Source organism: Phyllobates terribilis, unplaced genomic scaffold (assembly GCF_046119375.1).
Source record: "Phyllobates terribilis strain yellow unplaced genomic scaffold, ASM4611937v1 Scaffold_3__8_contigs__length_932513732, whole genome shotgun sequence".
In the NCBI taxonomy this organism is placed as follows: Eukaryota; Metazoa; Chordata; class Amphibia; order Anura; family Dendrobatidae; genus Phyllobates; species Phyllobates terribilis.
Window position 1 is genome coordinate 925,569,286 of NW_027362763.1, and position 20,184 is coordinate 925,589,469.

General features: G+C 49.0%; 1 protein-coding gene across 1 annotated transcript in view; it reads right to left on the reverse strand.

The window, feature by feature from the left end:
* The window catches only part of LOC141257813 (pecanex-like protein 2), a 1,433,759-nt gene that overhangs the window by 235,619 nt on the left and 1,177,956 nt on the right, over positions 1–20,184 (reverse strand). The window contains exon 26 of the mRNA XM_073672817.1: positions 4,549–4,782. Coding sequence (XP_073528918.1) covers positions 4,549–4,782 — 234 coding nt within the window. The remainder of the gene's footprint in view (positions 1–4,548; positions 4,783–20,184) is intronic.

The window sequence follows — 20,184 nt, forward strand, 5'->3', positions numbered from 1 at the left end:
CCCACGGGAAGAGTGCGGCCCCAGGGCAGTATAGTGGATGGTGGGAGTGATGGTAGTGCTGGAGGAGCAAGAAGCACACAGACAACAGGTTGCAGTCCAGGGTCTTTACTAAACAGGTAAACTGACCCACAAACAGTCCCAGCTAGGAGGGGACCTGGATGTCTGAGAGCAACGGGGAAATTGGCCCTGGTCAGGGTGAGGGTGTAGGCCTACCGTGCTTTCTGCGCTCCTTCTGACTATCTCCTCCTGATAGGATAACAGCCCACGTTTCCGAGCTTTCCGTGCTTTCTCGCCTGTATGGCCTGCGACGTGGGTTCCTTTCTGCTCCCAGCCTTGTACGGCTTTACTGGTCCCTTCGGTTGTGGCAGGGCCTCCAGGCTTCTTAGGCCAAGGAATGTACAGTCCCTTGCGGGCTGGTTCTCTGCTGGGGGATGTAGAATCCTTCCAGCCTCAGACACCAAAGTCTGGTAAAGCTAAGTCTTTCTCTGCCAAGACAGGCTTGCTTCGCCTCTTGTCTCTGGCTTGTGGCTCTCTCCTACTGCCACACTTCCTCTTAGGTGCAATCAACTTTCTGTCCCTGCTCCACTCTGGGACACGTCTCAAAGCTGAGACAGGCAATCCAGTTCTCTCTAACCCTGTCCCCAGTACCAGCTTTTATAGGGGCAGCTTGCTCCCCCTACTGGCCTGAGACAGGAGGCATTGCATGCTAATGTTCCCCTGGCCAGAGAACCTCCCCCTTGCTCTCAGACACAGCTTTAATTACACTTGTGGCATCCAGGCCTGGGTGACACAACTATATAAGCCAGAAGACTCCGGTTTTGCCAGCCGAGACGAAGAGTAACACGGCTGGACCAGTGGCTGGTCCCCTTCTTGCAGCCTATGATCCCTTTGTCTTCTGACAGATTTGGGGCATACTGCACTCGCCGTACCCCCTGGGATCCCTTCTTAGATCGGCGCCTACTCCTATGCTCCCCTCCTGGGCCTCTAGGACTGGGCCCTACTTGTGGAGCAGAGCTCCTAATGAGACTCTGCTCCCTGACTGACTGTCCTCACTCACTCCTCTTACTCAACTGATCTGCCACCCTAAAATGGCTTCCCTTTATATACCTCACTCTATAGTGCTCCTCTAAACTGCTTCCTCCACCCACACCCACTACTGGCTCCCCCTACCTCTGGGTTCCCTCCACTCCAGCCAGGGTCAGGGCTCAGCAGGAAACACATTGCATGTCAACTATATACTTTATACTTATGGAGATCGATAGCGTGGGTCGGAGTGAAGATAAACACGATATATCGTATTAACAGGATATATTGAAGCAGGCAAGCATATATTATAGCAGGCAGGTATAGGCAATAAGCGATCAGTAAACAGTCTCTGGAAACGGTTGTGATGTCAGTACAAACCGATAGATGTCCCAGGTCCAGAAACGCACAGTCCACGAGATCCTGAGCCCGGACCAGGCTCCTTGCAGAGAGCAAGCTGAACTGCAGGTGGATGCAGAGCGGGTCTTTGCACACAGATGAAAGTCCGGATAAATGGCAGGCAGGTAACAGGTGGGGAATCCCAATGTAGAGAAGCAACAGGCAAGATGCAAGTCCTTCAAGCTTGGCAGCAGGTAATATACAAGATACACAAGCAAAGTATAGTTGACCAGAGTCTCTTTATATATATAGCAAACAGGAAACAGGAGATATCAGATAGGAAACAAGATGGCCCCCGAGGCTGTCAACTCCATTTTGGATAAGGGCAGAATCAAACAGAACAGGGACATGCAGCTCCATCTTGGATAAGGGACGAAACTGGACAGAACAGATACATGATTCAGATCCTTACATTGCGTCTCGCCCTTCCAGCTGGCCTGGAGCAGTGTAGTGTTGAATGTGGGTGTTGGGGTTCCGGGCAGCACTCCCTCCTTACCTGAGAGAAGGAGATACCACACCTCTGGGTGAGGTGCAGTACCTCTGTAGCAACTGAACCCCCAGGGGCACCACAGTACCCCCTAGGATCCCTTTACTAGAACGGAGCCTACTCCTCTGCACCCCTCCTGGGCCTTTAGGACTAGGCCCTACTTGTGGAGCAGAGATCCTAAAGAGACTCTGATCCCTGACTGTCTTCACTCACTCACTCCTCTTACTCTTCTGCCACCCTAAGATGGCTTCCCTTTTAATACCTCTCTGTATGGTGCTCCCTTAAACTGCTTCCTCCACCCACACCCACTACTGGCTCCCCCTACCTCTTTGTTCCCCGAACTCCAGCCAGGGACAGGGCTCAGCAGCTGTGCACATGCATCTTGCCCTTCCAGCCGGCCTGGAGCAGTGTAGTGTTGAATGTGGGTGTTGGGGTTCCGGGCAGCACTCCCTGCTTACCTGAGAGAAGGAGATACCACACCTCTGGTTGAGGTGCAGTACCTCTGTGGTGACTGAACCCTCAGGGGCGCCACACTGCCCCTTATACACATTATGATGGCCAACACAGCCCCATAAAATATAGTGCTCTCTACAGCTCCGCACACAGTATGATGGTCACAAGAACCCCTCCCATACACATATGATGGTTATCACAATTCCCCCATACACATTTTGATGCTCCCACAGCCCCCCCCACACACAATATGATGGCACCTGTAGCACCCCGAGGGCTCGGTTGCTACAGAGGTATTCGATCTCATCCAGATGTGCGATATCTCACTTCCAGGTAAGGATGGAGTGTGGATCAGGACCCTGATACCTGCATGCATTACACCACATTTCCGGGGGGCAGGGCGACCGATATGCTCCAAGCAGAGCGTGACAGTCCCTGTCCCTGGCTGGAGTGGGGGGAGGGAACACCGAGGAAGGGGGAACCCTGTAGTGCAGGAGCAGGGAGAGAGCAGTTCCTGGGTGCACCTAGAGGGAGGTATAAAAGGTGGGCACCATCTTAGTTCAGAGAAGTTCAGTTGAGTCAGAGAGAAGAAGAGAGAGCAGGATGTGGGAGCAGAGGCTCTGCATGGGCTCTGCTCCGCAGGCAGGCCTAAGAGAGAGGCCGGAGCCTGGAGGAAGCAGAAGGAAGGAGAAGGAAGGAAGAGGAGCGGAGGAGGCTCCAGGAACAAGGAACGAAGGGACCCCAGGGGTGTGGACCGGTGAGTCGCCACCGCACGCCCGAATCTACCTGCGTAGAAGGGTCAGGCCAAAGGGGGAGACCGGTCCCCGAAACTAGTGGAGGCGGGGAACTACCCTCAGCTAGAAACCGGAGGCTGTGACATTTCATGTGGCGCAGCCCCTCTCTACACCCGCTAGGAAGGCACCATATAGGGTCAGGGAAACTGGCGCCAAGTTTACCAAGAGAAGGCCCGAGGCAGCCGGACAGAAGCGAGGTCACTGACGGGGTATGACAGGCCAGAGAAAGGACACACAAAGGGGGTCCTGTGAAACGCTCCGGAGTTACCTGGGAGTTGGCCGAGCCCCTCACCTGGTGAGCACAGTACGACGTGGGCAGCCGTTACCTGCAGAAGTGGTCTGGATAATAAGAACTGTGAGTAAAGGCCCTGGACTGCATCACTGACTCTATGTCATTACTGCTGCTCCCCTACACCATCACCCCCATCCTCCGCATACACTGCCCTGAGGCTATACTCCTCCCGTGGGGAGTTATACTACGCTCAGCTGCACCCACAACACCAGCCTCAGCGGTCTGCCCTGCAGCGGCGGTTCATCCTGACCGCAATCCACGGGTGGAGTAGTCGGACATTTAATATCATCAAAACCACATAAATAGACTGCCATTTGAGTTGACCACCATGAGCCACGGGACCGGGTCCCCGCCACACGAGTACTACAAACCCCAGCATCCGCAACGGGTCCGGTTCCGGGTATCCCCTCACACGCGTGGCACAGGGGGCGCGTCACACCCACAACCCCCACCCTCAATATAATGGCCACAACAGATCTCTACACAGTATGATGGACTTCACAACCCCCACACAGTATGAGGCTCTACAGCTCCTCTCACACATTATGATAGTCACCACAGCATCCCCATCCTCGACTCCCAGACCCCCCAAAAAAACAGAATACTTACTTAATCCACCGCCGCCTCTGTCTTCCCTTCTAGCTTGCATAAACAAAGAGCTCTCTGCTTTTCTATAGCTGGTAACAGTCCTGAAGATTAAGATAATGTTTAAAGTGTAGTGGCCTATGGCCCTACCCTATGACATTGTATATATCTTTATGGTTTGGACCTTGTTTGACTATTATTAGACAATTATTACTAGCAATCACCTTCTCTATCGTGTTTCTGTATATGCTATGCACAAAATCAGCTTCAATATATTTAAAAAGCACTTTCCTAAGGCCAACACAGCACCAAGATCCCAAACAAAACTCAGAATAAAGGCTTGCTGTAGGCGAAACATGTGATCCAATTTGGAATTTACACCAGGTCCATTATTTATTACCTAATTAGTCATACATTTTGTTCTTAATTTAAAAGAGAAATTCTTCACCAATTTGGTAGATGATAATATTGAAGAGTGTAAAAAATGTAGAAACATCTAGAATATTATTGAATACCTTAGTTTCCATTTTTGCACAGTACTGAATCCAGTCCAGATAAACACCACAAAAGCTGGCTCTTGAAATTCCCTGCAAGCATGGAATATAGTCTTCATCCACATTAATGTTAAAAATTGCCAGATCACATTCAACATGATTCCACCTTGTGTATGGCTGTAAAGCATTCTGCATTGATTCATCTTCCAGCCAGTGCAATAGCTTTGATGATTTTACTATAAAGTATATTATGCTCTGTGGAGACAATTCAAATATTAAAGATGTATATAAGAAAATATTGTGTACATTAACAAGGTTTATATATCACTCCACAACAATAAGTATAATATAATAAGGTACTTAAGACACTTGCCTATTTTAGGTTGAACAATATATAAATGGTTTCATTATAAATATGAGATAATTCTAACTAAAACAATGAGAAAGGGGTTAAAAGGGAAATAGAAAAAAGATTATGATATAGAATTATGCTATTCAAGCCTATAATAAAATAAATAATCAATACAGATATTATTTATGATTACTTCAATAAAATAATTTCAATAAAAGCTTAAAGTACAAATTAACTAAAAATCCATCTCAAATAGAATAAATATGCACATCCCACAACTCGTGGCCAGTGGAGGAAGCAAAAGAGAGTATACAGACAAGACAGCATGGGATATTTGCTGATTCTTTCTGCGACATAAAACATTTCCTTGCCTGTTTAAAATCAAGCTTACCTCTCAGAATGAATCAGCTGTGATCATGTGCAGTTCTGTCTGTATACTTTCTTTTGCTTCCTCCACTGCTCAGGAGCTGCGGTATGTGGAGACCATGAATGGTCATACACAGCCATTACATGGTACATAGCAAGGACACATTTATAAGATTATCTCAGCACAGGAACATATTATTTAAACATATACAATTGTGGAAATTATTATTATTCCAAAATCTATTGATTAAAATGTACTTTGTTCAAGAGATAACCCCTTTAAGTGCTCATGCACACTGCCAGAGTAGGCATCCTCCATGTGGTAAAACCTACAAAAGACAAAAAATATATCTCATACCCTACCATCATTATAAATAAATGTAAAGCAAAGTTGCATATGACTTATAGGGTACTTAGTGAACTATTTTTGAACAAAAAAAGTGTACAAACCGTCCCACCAGCGACAAGGTGACCCTAAATTGGGGTCACCTTGTCGCTTTACATTGGGGGCAACTTTGCTTTACATTTATATATAATGATGGTAGGGTATGAGATATATTTTTTGTCTTTTGTAGGTTTTGCTTCTTTTTGCTAGTGTGAACATGCTCCTATTTCTTGCATGTGTACCATCTTAGACCTCAGTTCACATTGCTTGGTTTTTTATCCTCCATGTGGTGCAGTATAGTCTCTGCTGGAAGGTGAATATTTTACCCCAGAAGTAATTCTTATATAATAGCAAATATTAATGTCTACAGCATTTGATGAAATACCGGCTTTTGAATGCTGTTAGATTCATACATATTCTCAGATATAAAGAGGTGCACCTCTGAAGCCTAGTAAAAACCTAGCACCAAAAATCTTGGCATTAAAATGAGAATGCAGTCTTTCTTCAGTAAGCCACTGAACCAATAACATTACAATTCCTTGCTTCAATGTCCATGTTTCAAGGGATTTGTGTGGGAGATGAGGTTGACTTGCTTACAAGTTCACCTGTAATGTGGCATAGGGCAGTAGCCATAGGCCAGGTACTCGCCTCTTACACTCTGGCATGTTATATGAGGGTGAGGGTACTGGCTGGGTGTGTGGGCTTGTGCTTTGAGCGTGCTACGCTCATACAGGTCACATATAACCGATGTTGCTGGTTGGCCAGGACCAGATGTTTGACAGTTCAAGGAAGGAGACCACCAGTTCAAAATAAACTTTTTACTGAACGTTAACTTGGGGAGGGTTATATATAGTAGATAGGGGGTACATATCTCAAACGTTTCCTAATACACAGAGACGTAGCTAGGGTTTTGGTTCGGGGGTGTGAAACTTCTGAGTGGGCCCCTAACCACATAACCCTGAGTGTGACTCGCCCAGGGGGGATATATGGGGGAAACTCGGTACCCGGGCCTTTACCTCCTTGGGATGTCACGGCAGTTGGCTTCCGGGCCCATCCTCTGGGTCACTCTTTAAAAGGGGTTTTAGTGTTTTTGTTAACAGTTTGTCTCGTGACGCCACCTGTGGTTTCTGGTAATAGTTACCAGCGCTGCTGCAGACCTCCGGGGGTGATGGGATGGCAGCTGGGATGTTTCTGCTCCCCACAGGTGGAGCTGGCCCCGGGGCAGAGTTGATAGATGGGATGCAGGTGAGAGATGGCCCGGTCGGGTCAGGGGGAATGACGGACACGTACACAGGTGATTCGCTTCAGTACCTTTTCTGGTGTAACGGCAGGTATGGTCCAGGGTACTAGCTAGGAAGGGTGCACTTCAGGACTCTCCCCAGTGAGCGGATATAAGGCCTCCTGATCCGTTTCTTCCCCTCTCTAAGCTTCTGGCCCGCCTTGAACTTGGCCTAGCTTCTATGTTGTGTTGCTCTCTCACCTGACCGCTTGGTAGTAGGACTTTTCCTTGGCAACCACTATCCCTGGACGGCGGGGCCTTCGTGGTTCCTAGTCCTGTTACTGATGGTAGATTCAGGATGACCAGGGGTCTGGAAGCCTCCTGGTATGCCGGTTGTCCCTACTGGGTGTAGAGAACCCTGTAGGCGTGGACCCGGTGTCCGGATTGTGTCTTGGGGTGAGCCTGTGATGCTCCTCTGCCCCCTCAACTCCTCTCTCCTCTCCTCTTGCCTCGGCCACACTCGGGGCCCTCAACACACACACAGCAGCTTACGTGCTGCTCTCAGACTGCTCTCTGACTAAAAAGACTCACTGCCTAACTCCACCCTTCATTTTATATATCCCTAACAGGCTCCCTCTGGTGGTATGAGGTGGAAGGGTGGAGGTGTCTGTTATGTAATGAGGGCCTCTTGTGGAGAAATCCGTCCATGCACCCTTTTGGGTCATGTGGTACCTGTAGTAGCAGGGTGCCACATTCCCCCCTAGTACTTCTGGACTGAAGCATTTTAAACAGGTAACAAAAAGTAACAATAGTAATAACAATAACAATAATCATGTTACAGTAAGTCCCGTCACCAGGTGTCCATTTCACGGATGAAGGTGTAACATAAGCAGCATGAGGGACCCGCCTGAAAACCCTTAACGTAGGCCCTGGGCGTGGCTACAGGTACTGGACCACGTCTTCGGCCACGCCAAACGGGTTTTTGTTCAGTGGTCTCCAATATGGGGCACTTTAAGAAGCGCAACTATTTACAATGGACAGTCCTTTGGTTATTCACCGTCCATAACCTACAGTCTTTATACCCTTACGGGTAACTAAATGAACACATTATAATAGTAGGCAATTCCAAACTGGGTAACTATTTACAATATAGGCATTTTGTATTTATTCCCTATACATGGCAGGGATTTGGCCTTGTGTGCTCCGTGTGGACCCTCGTAGCACTGGGGTGATACTGGTGTCTGTGCATGTACTCTCTGTTAACCTAACAGTTCTACGTGGGGGTAGATTATAAAACTGCCTCAATCTCACTATGGGACTGGCAAGTACACTGTTTACTGGGGACTCTTGCTGTTCCTGAGCAGGTTCTGCTAGGGCGCTCACAGGTTCTTTTTGTGGTGGAGGCTCTTCTGGTGGTTGACAGAAGTGTATTACTGGTATAATAACTGCTCCATCAAGTTGAGGCCAGTCTGCAGGGAAGTCTCCTAGAACTGTATGAAGTACATCTTACTTGGGTTTCTCCGGTATTACAAGAGGTGCTTCTTCCTCCTGTGTCTTCAGTAGACCTGGGCACAATTTCAAGTGGTCTCTTGAGACTGCTGCCGTTGTCTTACCTCTATCCTTGCTGATCAGGCAAGTTTTGGTGTTGTCGAATTTGGAATTTAACACTGTGTAGGGCTCTCTTTCCCACTGGTCATCGAGCTTGTGACCTCTTCTTTTCCGCTTTAGCACTATCTCTCCGGGTGCCAAGGGTTCTACTGGTGCGTTCTTGTTATACTGATCTTCTTGTCTTTCCCTCACCTTGTTTAGACTGTCTTCAAAACAGGCCTGTACTTTACTTTACTGCTCTTGCCGACTTGTGTCCCAATCTTCAGTGGACGTATCTGCAGCAGGTTCTACCACTCCGAGCTCCAGGTCCATGGGCAATTTTCCAGGTCTTGCTCTCATGAGGTATGCTGGGGTACAATTAGTAGAACTCACAGGTATGTGGTTATACAGGTCCACTAGGTCGGGTAGTTTTTCTGGCCACTGGTTCCTCTCTTCCAAAGGTAGGGTTTTTAGCAGATCTATAACGATGTTATTCATTTTCTCGCACATACCATTGGTTAGCGGATGATATGGCGTAGTCCGGATCTTTTTGCATCCATACAGGTGACAGAATTCCTTGAATAGCTCAGCTTCAAAAGCAGGGCCTTGATCTGTTAGCACCTTGTCCGGATATCCATGGGGTCTGCAGAAGTAGGCTTGAAACGTTCTTGCTGCAGTTTCTGCTCTCAGATCCTTGACGGGGGTTACCACCAGGAACCGGGAATAGTGATCCACCATGGTCAGGGCATAGGAATAGCCTGATCTGCTGGGCGACAGTTTGATGTGATCCAGAGCGACAATCTCCTGGGGTTCGGTTGTCTTGATGGACTGCAAAGGTGCTTTCTGGCTGCCGTAGTCTTTCCTTCTGAGGCTACAGGGCCCACAATTCCAGCACCACCTTTCTATGGAACTTCGCATTCCAACCCAATAGAATCGGTCCTTCAGCAGGGTTTCCAGCTTCTTCCAGCAAAAGTGACCTGCTTGGTCGTGGTAGGCCTCTAACACCATCTGGATATCCGTCCTGGGTACAACAATCTGCTACACCATTTCATGGGTTCTGGGGTTGACATACCTTCTGCACATCTTTTCTCTGTAGATGAACAGCCGGCTTCTCTCATTCCACAGGTGCTTGGCTTGTAGAGGAGCATCCTTCTCCAGGTAAGAACCTTCTTGGGTTATCAGTCCTTTGATGAGGCTGACAACCGGGTCACTGTCCTGGGTCTCCTTCCAGCTGTGATGCGGTAAAGGGTTTAGCGTCTTACCATGACGTCTTCTGGAGGCTTGTTGCTCGTGGACCATTCTGCTTCTGTGGAAAGCAGGTAATTCAATTTCTTCTAGGTCATCCACTTCATCCTCGGTGTCCGACTGGTGGGGAATTCTTGACCGGGCATCAGCATTGGTGTTCTTATGACCTGCCCGGTACATGATTGTGAACTGGTAATTCGACAATCTGGCCACCCAACGCTGTTCCATGGCTCCCAACCTGGCTGTCTCCAGGTGTGTCAAGGGGTTATTGTCGGTAAAGGCTGTGAATTTAGTTGAGGCTAGGTAATGCTTGAATCTTTCAGTGATAGCCCAGACCAAGGCCAGGAACTCCAGCTTGAAGGAATTGTAATTCTCCGGGTTCCTCTCAGTAGGGCGAAGCTTCCTACTGGCATAGGCAATTACCTTTTCTCTGCCGTTTTGCTTCTGGGACAACACAGCTCCCAGTCCCTCATTGCTGGCATTGGTGTATAACAGGAAAGGTTGGCTGTAATCGGGGTAAGCCAGGATTTCCTCACAGGTTAGGACTTCCTTCATTAATGCAAAGGACTCAGTCTGCTCTTTGCCCCACAAGAATGGGGGATTTTTACCTCTTTTGGACTGTCCTACCAGGAGGTCTTGTAAAGGTGCTGCCTTTTCGGTATAGTCCTTAATGAACCTCCGGTAGCACCCGACCAGTCCCAGAAATTGCGTACTTCTTTGAGGTTCCTTGGTTCAGGCCTCTTCTGGATGGCAGTGACCTTTTCCGGGTCTGGTGCTACCCCCTCTGAGCTGACCATGTGTCCCAGGTACTGAACCTTCTGTTTGAGCAGGTGGCACTTGGAAGGTTTTAGTTTCATCCCATACCGGGACAATGCCTCAAATATCTCCGCCAGGTGCTTTAGATGGTCTTCATACGTCCTCGAGTACACGATAACGTCATCCAGGTATAGCAGCACTGTCTCAAAGTTCCGGTGTCCCAAGCAACACTCCATCAACCTCTGGACAGTTCCGGGTGCGTTGCAGAGTCCAAATGGCATGCTGTTGAATTCGCATAATCCCACTGGGGTGGTGAAGGCTGTCTTCTCCCGGTCTTCTTCAGCGACAGAGACTTGCCAGTACCCGCTAGTGAGATCCAATGTAGAGAAATAATTGGCAGATTTTAGTGCAGCCAGGGATTCCTCTATACGGGGCAAAGGATATGCATCCTTATGTGTTATTCGATTAATTTGTCTATAATATACACACATCCTCATGCTACCGTCCTTCTTTCTGACCAGGACCAGGGAAGCTGCCCAGGGGCTACAGCTATCCCTTACTACCCCTGCCTTTTTCATGTCATGCAACATTTCTTTGGCTTTTTGGTAATGTGCTGGTGGTATGGGTCTGTAACGCTCCTTAATGGCTGGATGGTTACCGGTGGGTATGTGGTGTTGTACCCCTTTAACCCTTCCAAAATCAAGTGGGTGTTTACTAAACACCTGCTCATATTCCTGAACCACTCTGTAAATACTGTGTTTCTGATGGACAGGAGTGGCGTCAGTCCCAACATGGCGCTGTTGACACCATTCCTCCAGCTGAGCTTCGGAGTCATTGTCCTCCACTTTATCCGGTGGGGTCAAGGATTCCACTGTGTGTCTTGCATCATTATTCACAGTATACAGTCTGGCAACAGTGGGGTATCGTGGCAATTTAACTTCCTCCTCCCCACAATTTAGGAGGCGTACGGGCACCCTTCCATTCCGTAAATCAACTACCCCTCTAGCAGTTAGGAGTGTAGGTCTGTGCTCTGAGTTGATGGGCTCTACTATCGCCTGGTACTTCTGTACCTTGAGACCTATTGCTGCCCTACACCAAATCAGCATTTCACTCAATGGGGAAATCACAATGGGTATCGGGTCTGTCACCTGTACATTACCAATCTCACCACCTGTTAGCTTTACCTGTTGCTGGTACAGGAGGGCACGAATTTCCTTCTGGAGTACCTTCCTCTGCCCTGGTTTGGCAGTGTCAGCAATCAGTTGGAGTAAAAGCAACACTTCTCCCAAACAGTTACCAACAACATTTGTACCAAGTATCATATATGGATTTGTATCACCAGGGTTAGATTCTATGACAATCAGTCCTTGGTCCTTTAGTTCCACTCTCCCCACCTTCACTGTCACGTCTTTAACCCCTACCAGGTTAAGAGGAAGGCCATTGGAGGCATACACAGAGAGATTTGGGGCTGGCGAGTGGAGTTCATCTATGGACCAGTACCTTTTGTAGAGGACATCAGGTATGATGGTTACCTGTGAGTCGGTGTCCAGTAGTCCATGTGTTGCTATGCCGTCCAGCACGATGGACAGGAAAGGCCTTCCTCCTACAAAGCGGTCGTACGAGCTTGATGGGCCTGGTTGAGCTACTCCTGGGTCTCGGCCCTTGGCCCCAGGGTTTGCCCGTTTAAAGGACAGATCCACGCGGTGTGGCCTGTCTTGTGGCAGCGGTAGCAGATGAGCTCTCCTGGAGGGCGTTGATCCTCCCACGGGGTGGCGTTGTCCTCCTTCTTCTCCTCATCCAGGGGACATCCTTCGGACTGTCGGCGAGTAGGATCCTTCCATCCGGCCCGGGCTCCGCATGGAGCTGCAGGGCGCTCAGGACAGTGGTCAGGATTTTACTTAGCTGACGCATTTCAGAGCGCAGGCTGTCCAGCTCGCTAGGGGGCGTTGTTTGCACTTTTGTCTCAGCCGCTAATAAAGGGGCAGTGAGTGTTGTGGCCATTGGGGTGGCCCCACCCTTGTAACGCTGGATAGCAGTATCTGATGTTTCCAGGGGCTGAAGGCCCTTAATAGCCATGTCCTTCAGTGTGTCAAAGGGGGCATTTGGATGATCTAAGGCCCACCACCATACAGTTCTGCTCTACTCCTGGGACCTCAACCCCCGGATGAATTGTTCCATCAGCATTTTGTTCTCATCATTAGAGATGAGCGTTGTTCTACTCGAACTGTTCGCCAATCTCAAATTCGAGCTGTTTTGGGCGGTGTTCGAGCCGGTCGGCGAACACGAACAATTTGAGAAAAATTCGGCTGTTCGAGGTTATGTTCGATAACTGTTCGTGCACCAAAATCATAACTGGATTTTTTCTCAGTAATGATGAAAATTAATGTTAATACGCAGTTTGAGTGTACAGCGGGGCGGGGGGAGGGGCAGGGGATGGATCTCTGCAGGAACAATGAAGATCTCCATTTTTTTTTCTCTTTACCGCATTTGCAGTGGGGAGGTGCAATCTGTCAGCCTATCAGCAGCGCACACACGGAGCGAAGTGCTTTTTTTCACACAAGCAAGGGCATGTGTGATTGGCAGTGTATGTCACATGTCCTTGCCCTATAAGACCAAGCCATTTTCCCCGTCGCCACCATTTTCTCACTGCTGCAGCTGCGTGTTAGACGGCACCGCTGTTGCTGTGTGCGCTATACCTTGTTAATTTCAAGCCAATTTTCGCACAAATATACAGATAGCTTGGGAGTAGGGAATAGTTGTGATTGCAGTCCTTTTAAGGACTAGGTTACAGCATTTCCTACGACTTTTATCAAGCAGGTCTGTGCTCTTAAATAGATAGATTGTGGGAGTAAAGACTAATTGTAATTGGAGTCCTTTTCAGGACTAGGTTACATCAGTTCCTATCAGTTTTTGCCAGGCAGGTCTGTGCCAGTGCTGTGCAAGTTTTTTTCACAGCATTTGGCTGAATCTAGCAAAGCTAATCCTTTTTGGCCTATTGCAGAGTGTGTTAGTCAGTGGAGTAGCCTATCTGTGTTGCAAGATATACCACCTGTGTATAGAATACCAATTTTTTTACTGCACCTAGTGAAGTAAAATCTTTTGGGCATAGCATCATTCTATTAGTCCATCTATACTGACCTCCATCAGGTTGCAAATTAAAAATAATTTTTTTCTGCATCTAGCTCTGAAAAAATATTTGGGCTTCTAGCAGTGTGTGGGACTTGGTCTATTAGTCCATCTATACTGACCTCCATCAGGTTGCAAATTAAAAATAATTTTTTTCTTCATTTATCTCTGAAAAAATATTTGGGCTTCTAGCAGCGTGTGGGACTTGTTCTATTAGTCCATCTATACTGACCTCCATCAGGTTGCAAATTAAAAATAATTTTTTTCTGCATCTAGCTCTGAAAAAATATTTGGGCTTCTAGCAGTGTGTGGGACTTGGTCTATTAGTCCATCTATACTGACCTCCATCAGGTTGCAAATTAAAAATAATTTTTTTCTGCATCTAGCTCTGAAAAAATATTTGGGCTTCTAGCAGTGTGTGGGACTTGGTCTATTAGTCCATCTATACTGACCTCCATCAGGTTGCAAATTGAATAAAAAAAATTTCTGCATCTAGCTCTGAAAAAATATTTGGGCTTCTAGCGGTGTGTGGGACTTGGTCTATTAGTCCATCTATACTGACCTCCATCAGGTTGCAAATTAAAAATAATTTTTTTCTGCATCTAACCCAGCCAATAGTTTTGGCCTAATACCACAGTTTGGCCACTCAGCTCTGCTCGGTTACCATCCATTGTTTTTTTGTGCAAACAACTCCAGAGTTGTGAATTAGTTAACCACCAAAATGAGTGGAAAAAGGCCTGCTGCTAGTGGAAAGGGGAATAGGCGTGTTGGGAAGGGGAAAAAAGGTTGTGTCCGTGGGGTAGGTGCAGAAGAAAGACCATCTTCCAGCCAAACTAAAATGTCTACTTCTTTTAGCGGACAATGTGATAAGATCCCTTTCTTACGGCCACGCCAATCGCTACAAATTCCAGATGAGGCACAAAAACAGCAGGTGCTTCAACGGATATCAAGTGCTCCTTTAAGTGGGCTCTCCTCCACATCAACTTCAACATCACAAATACTCCAGTCCTCAAAGGTGTCACCCAAATCGCACTTGCTTCCTCACAGCTCCCAAATCTCCAGCTGCCCGTCTGAGTATGAGGTAGAACAGATGGTTGAGTCTGCAGAGCTGTTTACTCATACTATAGCCTGGGAATCAGAGGTCGACTCCAGCGCTTCTGTGAATACAGACGAGGAAATGATCTGCACTGATGCCCAGAATCTTTATGAGTCGGATCCAGGACCAGACGCAGAAGGTTCTGACCATAATGTAGACCCTCATTCCCAAACTGTAACTCCTGTTGGTGGAGACAATGAGGAAGACGATGATAAGACTCAAATACCTGATTGGAGCGACAACTTTAGTTTTTTGTCAGGGCAGGAACAGGTTGGCTCTGAGGACGACGGGTGTGATAACGCACAGGGTGATGATGATGAGGTCGGAGATCCCACTTACTGTCAACCCACAGTCAGCCAAGAGATGAGGTCAGCAGAGGAGGTGGAGGAAGATGCTAGTGACGACGAGGTCAGGTTGCGCCTTCCTGGACAGAGACGTAGTACTGGAAGCACGTCAACAACTGCATCCTCAAACACAACTCTGCCTCTCACCACAAGTCGTGGTGGCTCTTCAGGTCGCATGGGTGCTAAGCCTTGCATAGCCTGGGCATTTTTTCAGATCGATAAAGATGACCCAACTCGTGTTATCTGTAACATTTGTCAGCAAAAGCTAAGTAGAGGCCAAAAAATACATAGTTTGAGTACTTCATGCATGAACCGGCACATGGACATGAAGCATAAGTTGCAGTGGGAAGCTCAGTGTGCTACAATGCGGTCTAGCCGGCCGGGCCAACCACCGTCTGCCATATCTTGTGCATCCGCGGCCTCTTCATCCTCTGTGACTGGGGGGACAGCAGTCACACCTGTTTTGGGGCGCAGACCTGCCACCTCTTTACCCGCAACAGCCAGCGTGATTGGCAGGTCATCATTTTCTTTGGAGGTGGGAACACCAGCTGGTCTTGAGCGCTGTCCGACATCGATAGCACCACCTTTGGATCAAGGCAACCTAACATGTCCGCCTGCATCTTCCTCACAGACCGGCAGTTTGCCGGGGACACCCTTATCAACCCCGTCTAAGCACAATAGCCAGCCCTCGGTCCCTCAGATGTGGACAAGTAAAAGACCATTTCCTCCTAGCCATGAGAAAGCTAAGAGGTTGAATTTCACCATCTGCAAGCTCTTGGCTACAGAAATGCTGCCTTTCCGCCTGGTGGACACAGAGGATTTTCGAGACCTTATGTCCGTCGCAGTGCCCCAGTACCAGATGCCCAGTCGGCACTACTTCTCAAAGAAAGGTGTGCCTGCGCTCCACCAGCATGTCACACACAACATCACCGCTTCTTTGAGAAACTCTGTGTGTGACAGGGTGCATTTCACCACAGACACTTGGACGAGTAGGCATGGACAGGGGCGTTACATGTCGCTGACTGGGCACTGGGTAACTATGGTGACAGCAGGACAAGGGGCTGCTGTCCAAGTCTTGCCGTCCCCACGAGTTGTGCGTCAATCCTCTTTATGTCATTTTTCCTCCACTGCTTCTGCCTCCTCAACCTCCTCTCGGTCTTCCACCTGCACCCAAAGCCTGTCTGGTCATGCCACAAGCTTTCTAACTGCGCAGAAGGGATCCTGCACACCTCCTTACTATGCTGGCAGTAGGGCTCAACGTCATCAGGCGGTTTTTACATTGAAATGTCTGGGAAATGTGAGTCACACAGCTGAGGAGTTGTGGTCAGCTCTGGAGAACCAATTTCATGAATGGTTGTCTCCACTGGACCTGCAACCAGGGAAGGCCATGTGCGACAATGCTGCAAACCTGGGTGCGGCCCTTCGCCGGGGCAATGTCACACACGTGCCTTGTATGGCTCACGTGTTGAACCTGGTTGTCCAACAATTTTTAGCCCACTATCCCAGACTAGATGGCCTTCTGCAGAGGGCACGGTCGCTGTGTGCTCACTTCCGCCGTTCGCATCCCGCAGCTCAGCGACTTACATCTCTACAGAAGTCGTTGGGCCTGCCACTTCACCGGCTAAAATGCGATGTGCCTACCCGGTGGAATTCAACTCTGCACATGTTGCAGCGACTGTGGCAGCACCGACAAGCCCTGGTGCAATACGTTCTGACGTATAGCCTGGGCCAACGAGATTCAGAGGTGGGGCAAATCACGCTGGAGGAGTGGTCTCAGATCAGGGACCTATGCACCCTTCTGCACAGTTTTGAAATGGCGACGAAGATGTTTAGTGCTGACGATGCCATTATCAGCATGACTATTCCGGTGATTTACATGCTGGAGCACATGTTAAACAGAATTCGGAGTCAGGTGGTGGCACAAGAGGAGGTGGAGGAAGTAGAGGAGGAGGAGTTGTATGCGGAAGGGCTAACATCTGCAAGGTCCAGACGGTCGGCAGCACCAGGGCGGCAGGCATGTGAGGGTGGGGGAGATGATTTTACCAGGGCGCATGGTAGCAGCCAAACTAGTGAGGAAGGTGCAGGAGCCCAGGAAGAAGTGGAGGACGAACTGATGGAAGACTCATCAGATGAGGGAGACCTTGATCACATTTCTGTTGTGCGAGGTTGGGGGGAGAGGACAGAGGAAGGAAGCATGATTGTTACCTCGCCACCAACACAACAGGGACTTGGTGCTCCTGGATGCGCAACACACATGAGTGCCTTCTTGCTGCACTACCTGCAACATGACCCTCGAATTGTGAGAATTAGAAATAATCCTGACTACTGGGTTGCCACACTGTTAGATCCCCGGTACAAAAGTAAATTTGCAGAAATTATTCCTGCCATAGAAAGGGATGCACGCATGCAGGAGTATCAGCAGAGACTGTTGCAGAATCTTACATGTGCTTTTCCACAAAATACCAGTGGTGCACGTAGTGAATCTCACAGTTCCAACTTGCCAACCGTGGTCTGTATGGAATTGTTCAATAAAGGGCCCAAAATTAAGATAACATAGATGGGAGAGGTCTCTATGAATAGGAATTCCTAAGTATTTGATACCCTGTGAGGGCCAGGCAAAGGGAAAGTTGGACTGGATGGAATCCTATATGGATTTAGGGAGGGAGACATCGAGGGCCTCAGACTTCGCTGCATTGATTTTAAAATTTTACCATGTAACAAAGTGATCTATTTCAGCCATAACAGCAGGGATGGATATATGTGATTGAGTGATATATACTAGGACATCATCAGCAAATAGAGAGCACTTGTACTCGGTGCCTCCCACCTCAATCCACCTAATATTGGGGTTATGGCGAATTGATGAGAGCAGGTGCTCCGTCACTAGGATGTATAAGAGAGGGGACAGAGGACATCCCTGCCTTGTCCCATTGGTGATTGTGAAAGGTGATGAAAATGTTCTGACGCACCCCCTGGGCCTTGGGACACCCGGAGCCGGACCCTTTTTGGTGGATGCTGGTGGTTGTAGTCTTCGTGGCGGCGATCCGGTTCCGTGGCTCAGGGCGGTCAAACCAGTGGCGGAACTATTTATGTGGTTTTGATGTTTAAATGTCCGACTACGCCACCCGTGGATTGCGGTCAGAGTGAACCGCCGCTACAGGGCAGACCGCTAAGGCTGGTGTTGTGGGTGCAGCAGAGCGTAGCATAACTCCCCACGGGAGGAGTATAGCCTCAGGGCAGTGTATGCGGAGGATGGGGGTGATGGTGCAGGGCAGCAGCAGTAACGACACGGAGTCAGTGATGCAGTTCAGGGCCTTTACTCACAGTTCTTATTATCCAGACCACGTCTGCAGGTAACGGCTGCCCACGTCGTACTGTGCTCACCAGGTGAGGGGCTCAGACAACTCCCAGATAACTTTGGAGCACTTCACAGGACCCCCTTTGTGTGTCCTTTGTCTGGCCTTTCTTACCAACACTTCTGTCCGGCTGCCTCGGGCCTCCTCTTGGTAAACTTGGCGCCAGTTTCCCTGACCCTATGTGGTGCCTTCCTAGCGGGTGGAGCAAGGGGCTGCGCCACATAAAATGTCAGAGCCTCCGGTTTCTAGTTGAGGGTCGTTTCCTGCCTCCACTAGTTCGGGGACCGGTCTCCCCCTTTGGCCTGACCCCTCCACGCAGGTGGATTCGGGCGTGCGGTGGCGACTCGCCCGTCCGCACCCCTGGGATCCCTTCATTCCTCATTCCTGGAGCCTTCTCCGCTCCTCTTCCTTCCTTCTCCCTCTTGCAGGCCTGGGCCTCTGTTACTAGGCCCGCCTCCGGAGCAGAGCTCATGCAGAGCCCCTGCTCCCTGCCACTTCTGCTCAGACTTCTCTGCACTGAACTAAGATGGTGCCCACCTTTTATACTCCCTTCTCAATGCACCCAGGAACTGCTTCCTCCCTGCTCCTGCACTGCAGGGTTCCCCTTCCTCAGTGTTCCCTCCCCCCACTCCAGCCAGGGACAGGGACTGTCGTGCCCATCTCAGGGGCATATTGGTCGCCCTGCCCCACGGCAATGTGGTGTAATGCATGCAGGTGTCGGGCCCTGATCCACACTCCATCCTTATCTGAGAGTGAGATATCACACCTCTGGGTGAGGTGCAATACGTCTGTAGCAACCGAGCCCTCGGTGCTACAGTTCCATTTATCTTCAGCCTAGGTGACGTATTGTGATACAGGGCCGTGATTTTGGCTATAAAAGGGTCCCCTAGACCCCTACCCCAAGAAGAGAATCATATATGGCGTGCCAGGAGACTCTATGGAATGCTTTCTCAGCATCCAACGAGAGTATCTACTTACAAATTTTTAACTGCATCTAGCCCAGGAAATACTTTGTGCCTAGTAGCAGTGTCTGCTAGTCAGCGGATTATCCCGGCTGTTAAGCAAGCTACACCACCTGTAGTTTGGACACTTAATTTTTTCAAAGGAAATGCTTCGGGACCACGGGATACTTAGTGAAGAGCATCAGGAGGCACCCCAAGGCATAGGGGCTGGGACTGGCACTAGGATGCCTTGCGGTGGACAGCCGAGCTCGATCCTTATAAAAGCTTTTTAACTGCAGCAGCTTTAGTGGACGCTACTGGAGCTGGAATTACGCGGCTGCTGGCATGAGACTTGCCCTCCAATAGATCCTTGTAAATGGATTTAAAGTGTATTCATTCAAATTAGAGGGACAATTTAAATTAAAAAGCTTAGAGCTGCCTCCACCACAGGGGGGCTCTCTCGACCCACCAGCGGACAGGCACCAGTATTGGGAGAGGGGGGCTGGCCATCAGGGTTCACCGCGGCTCTGGCACAAACCCGGCGACACGGAGGTGGCACGGGCAGGAGCGGACTGGCCGTCTCGGCTTCTCACTTTTTGGATTTTAGAAGGGCATGACATGCCTATATCTGTGTCTCCCCCTCCTTTTACTCCTCCACCTCTTTTCTTTTCGCATGACTATATGTACTTGTCACTTTTCCATGTGTTAGTTGTGTCTTCTGAGCAGTTTGTCAGCTTTTGGACACCTTTGAAGGTGTTTTCTATGTGTTTCTATGTGTTTTTGTTTGCCTGCCATTGGTTTTAACGGTGTTCGAAGGTGTTCGACGAACAGTTCGACGAACAGTTCGGCGAACACACGGGTGTTCGACGAACCGAACCGAACTC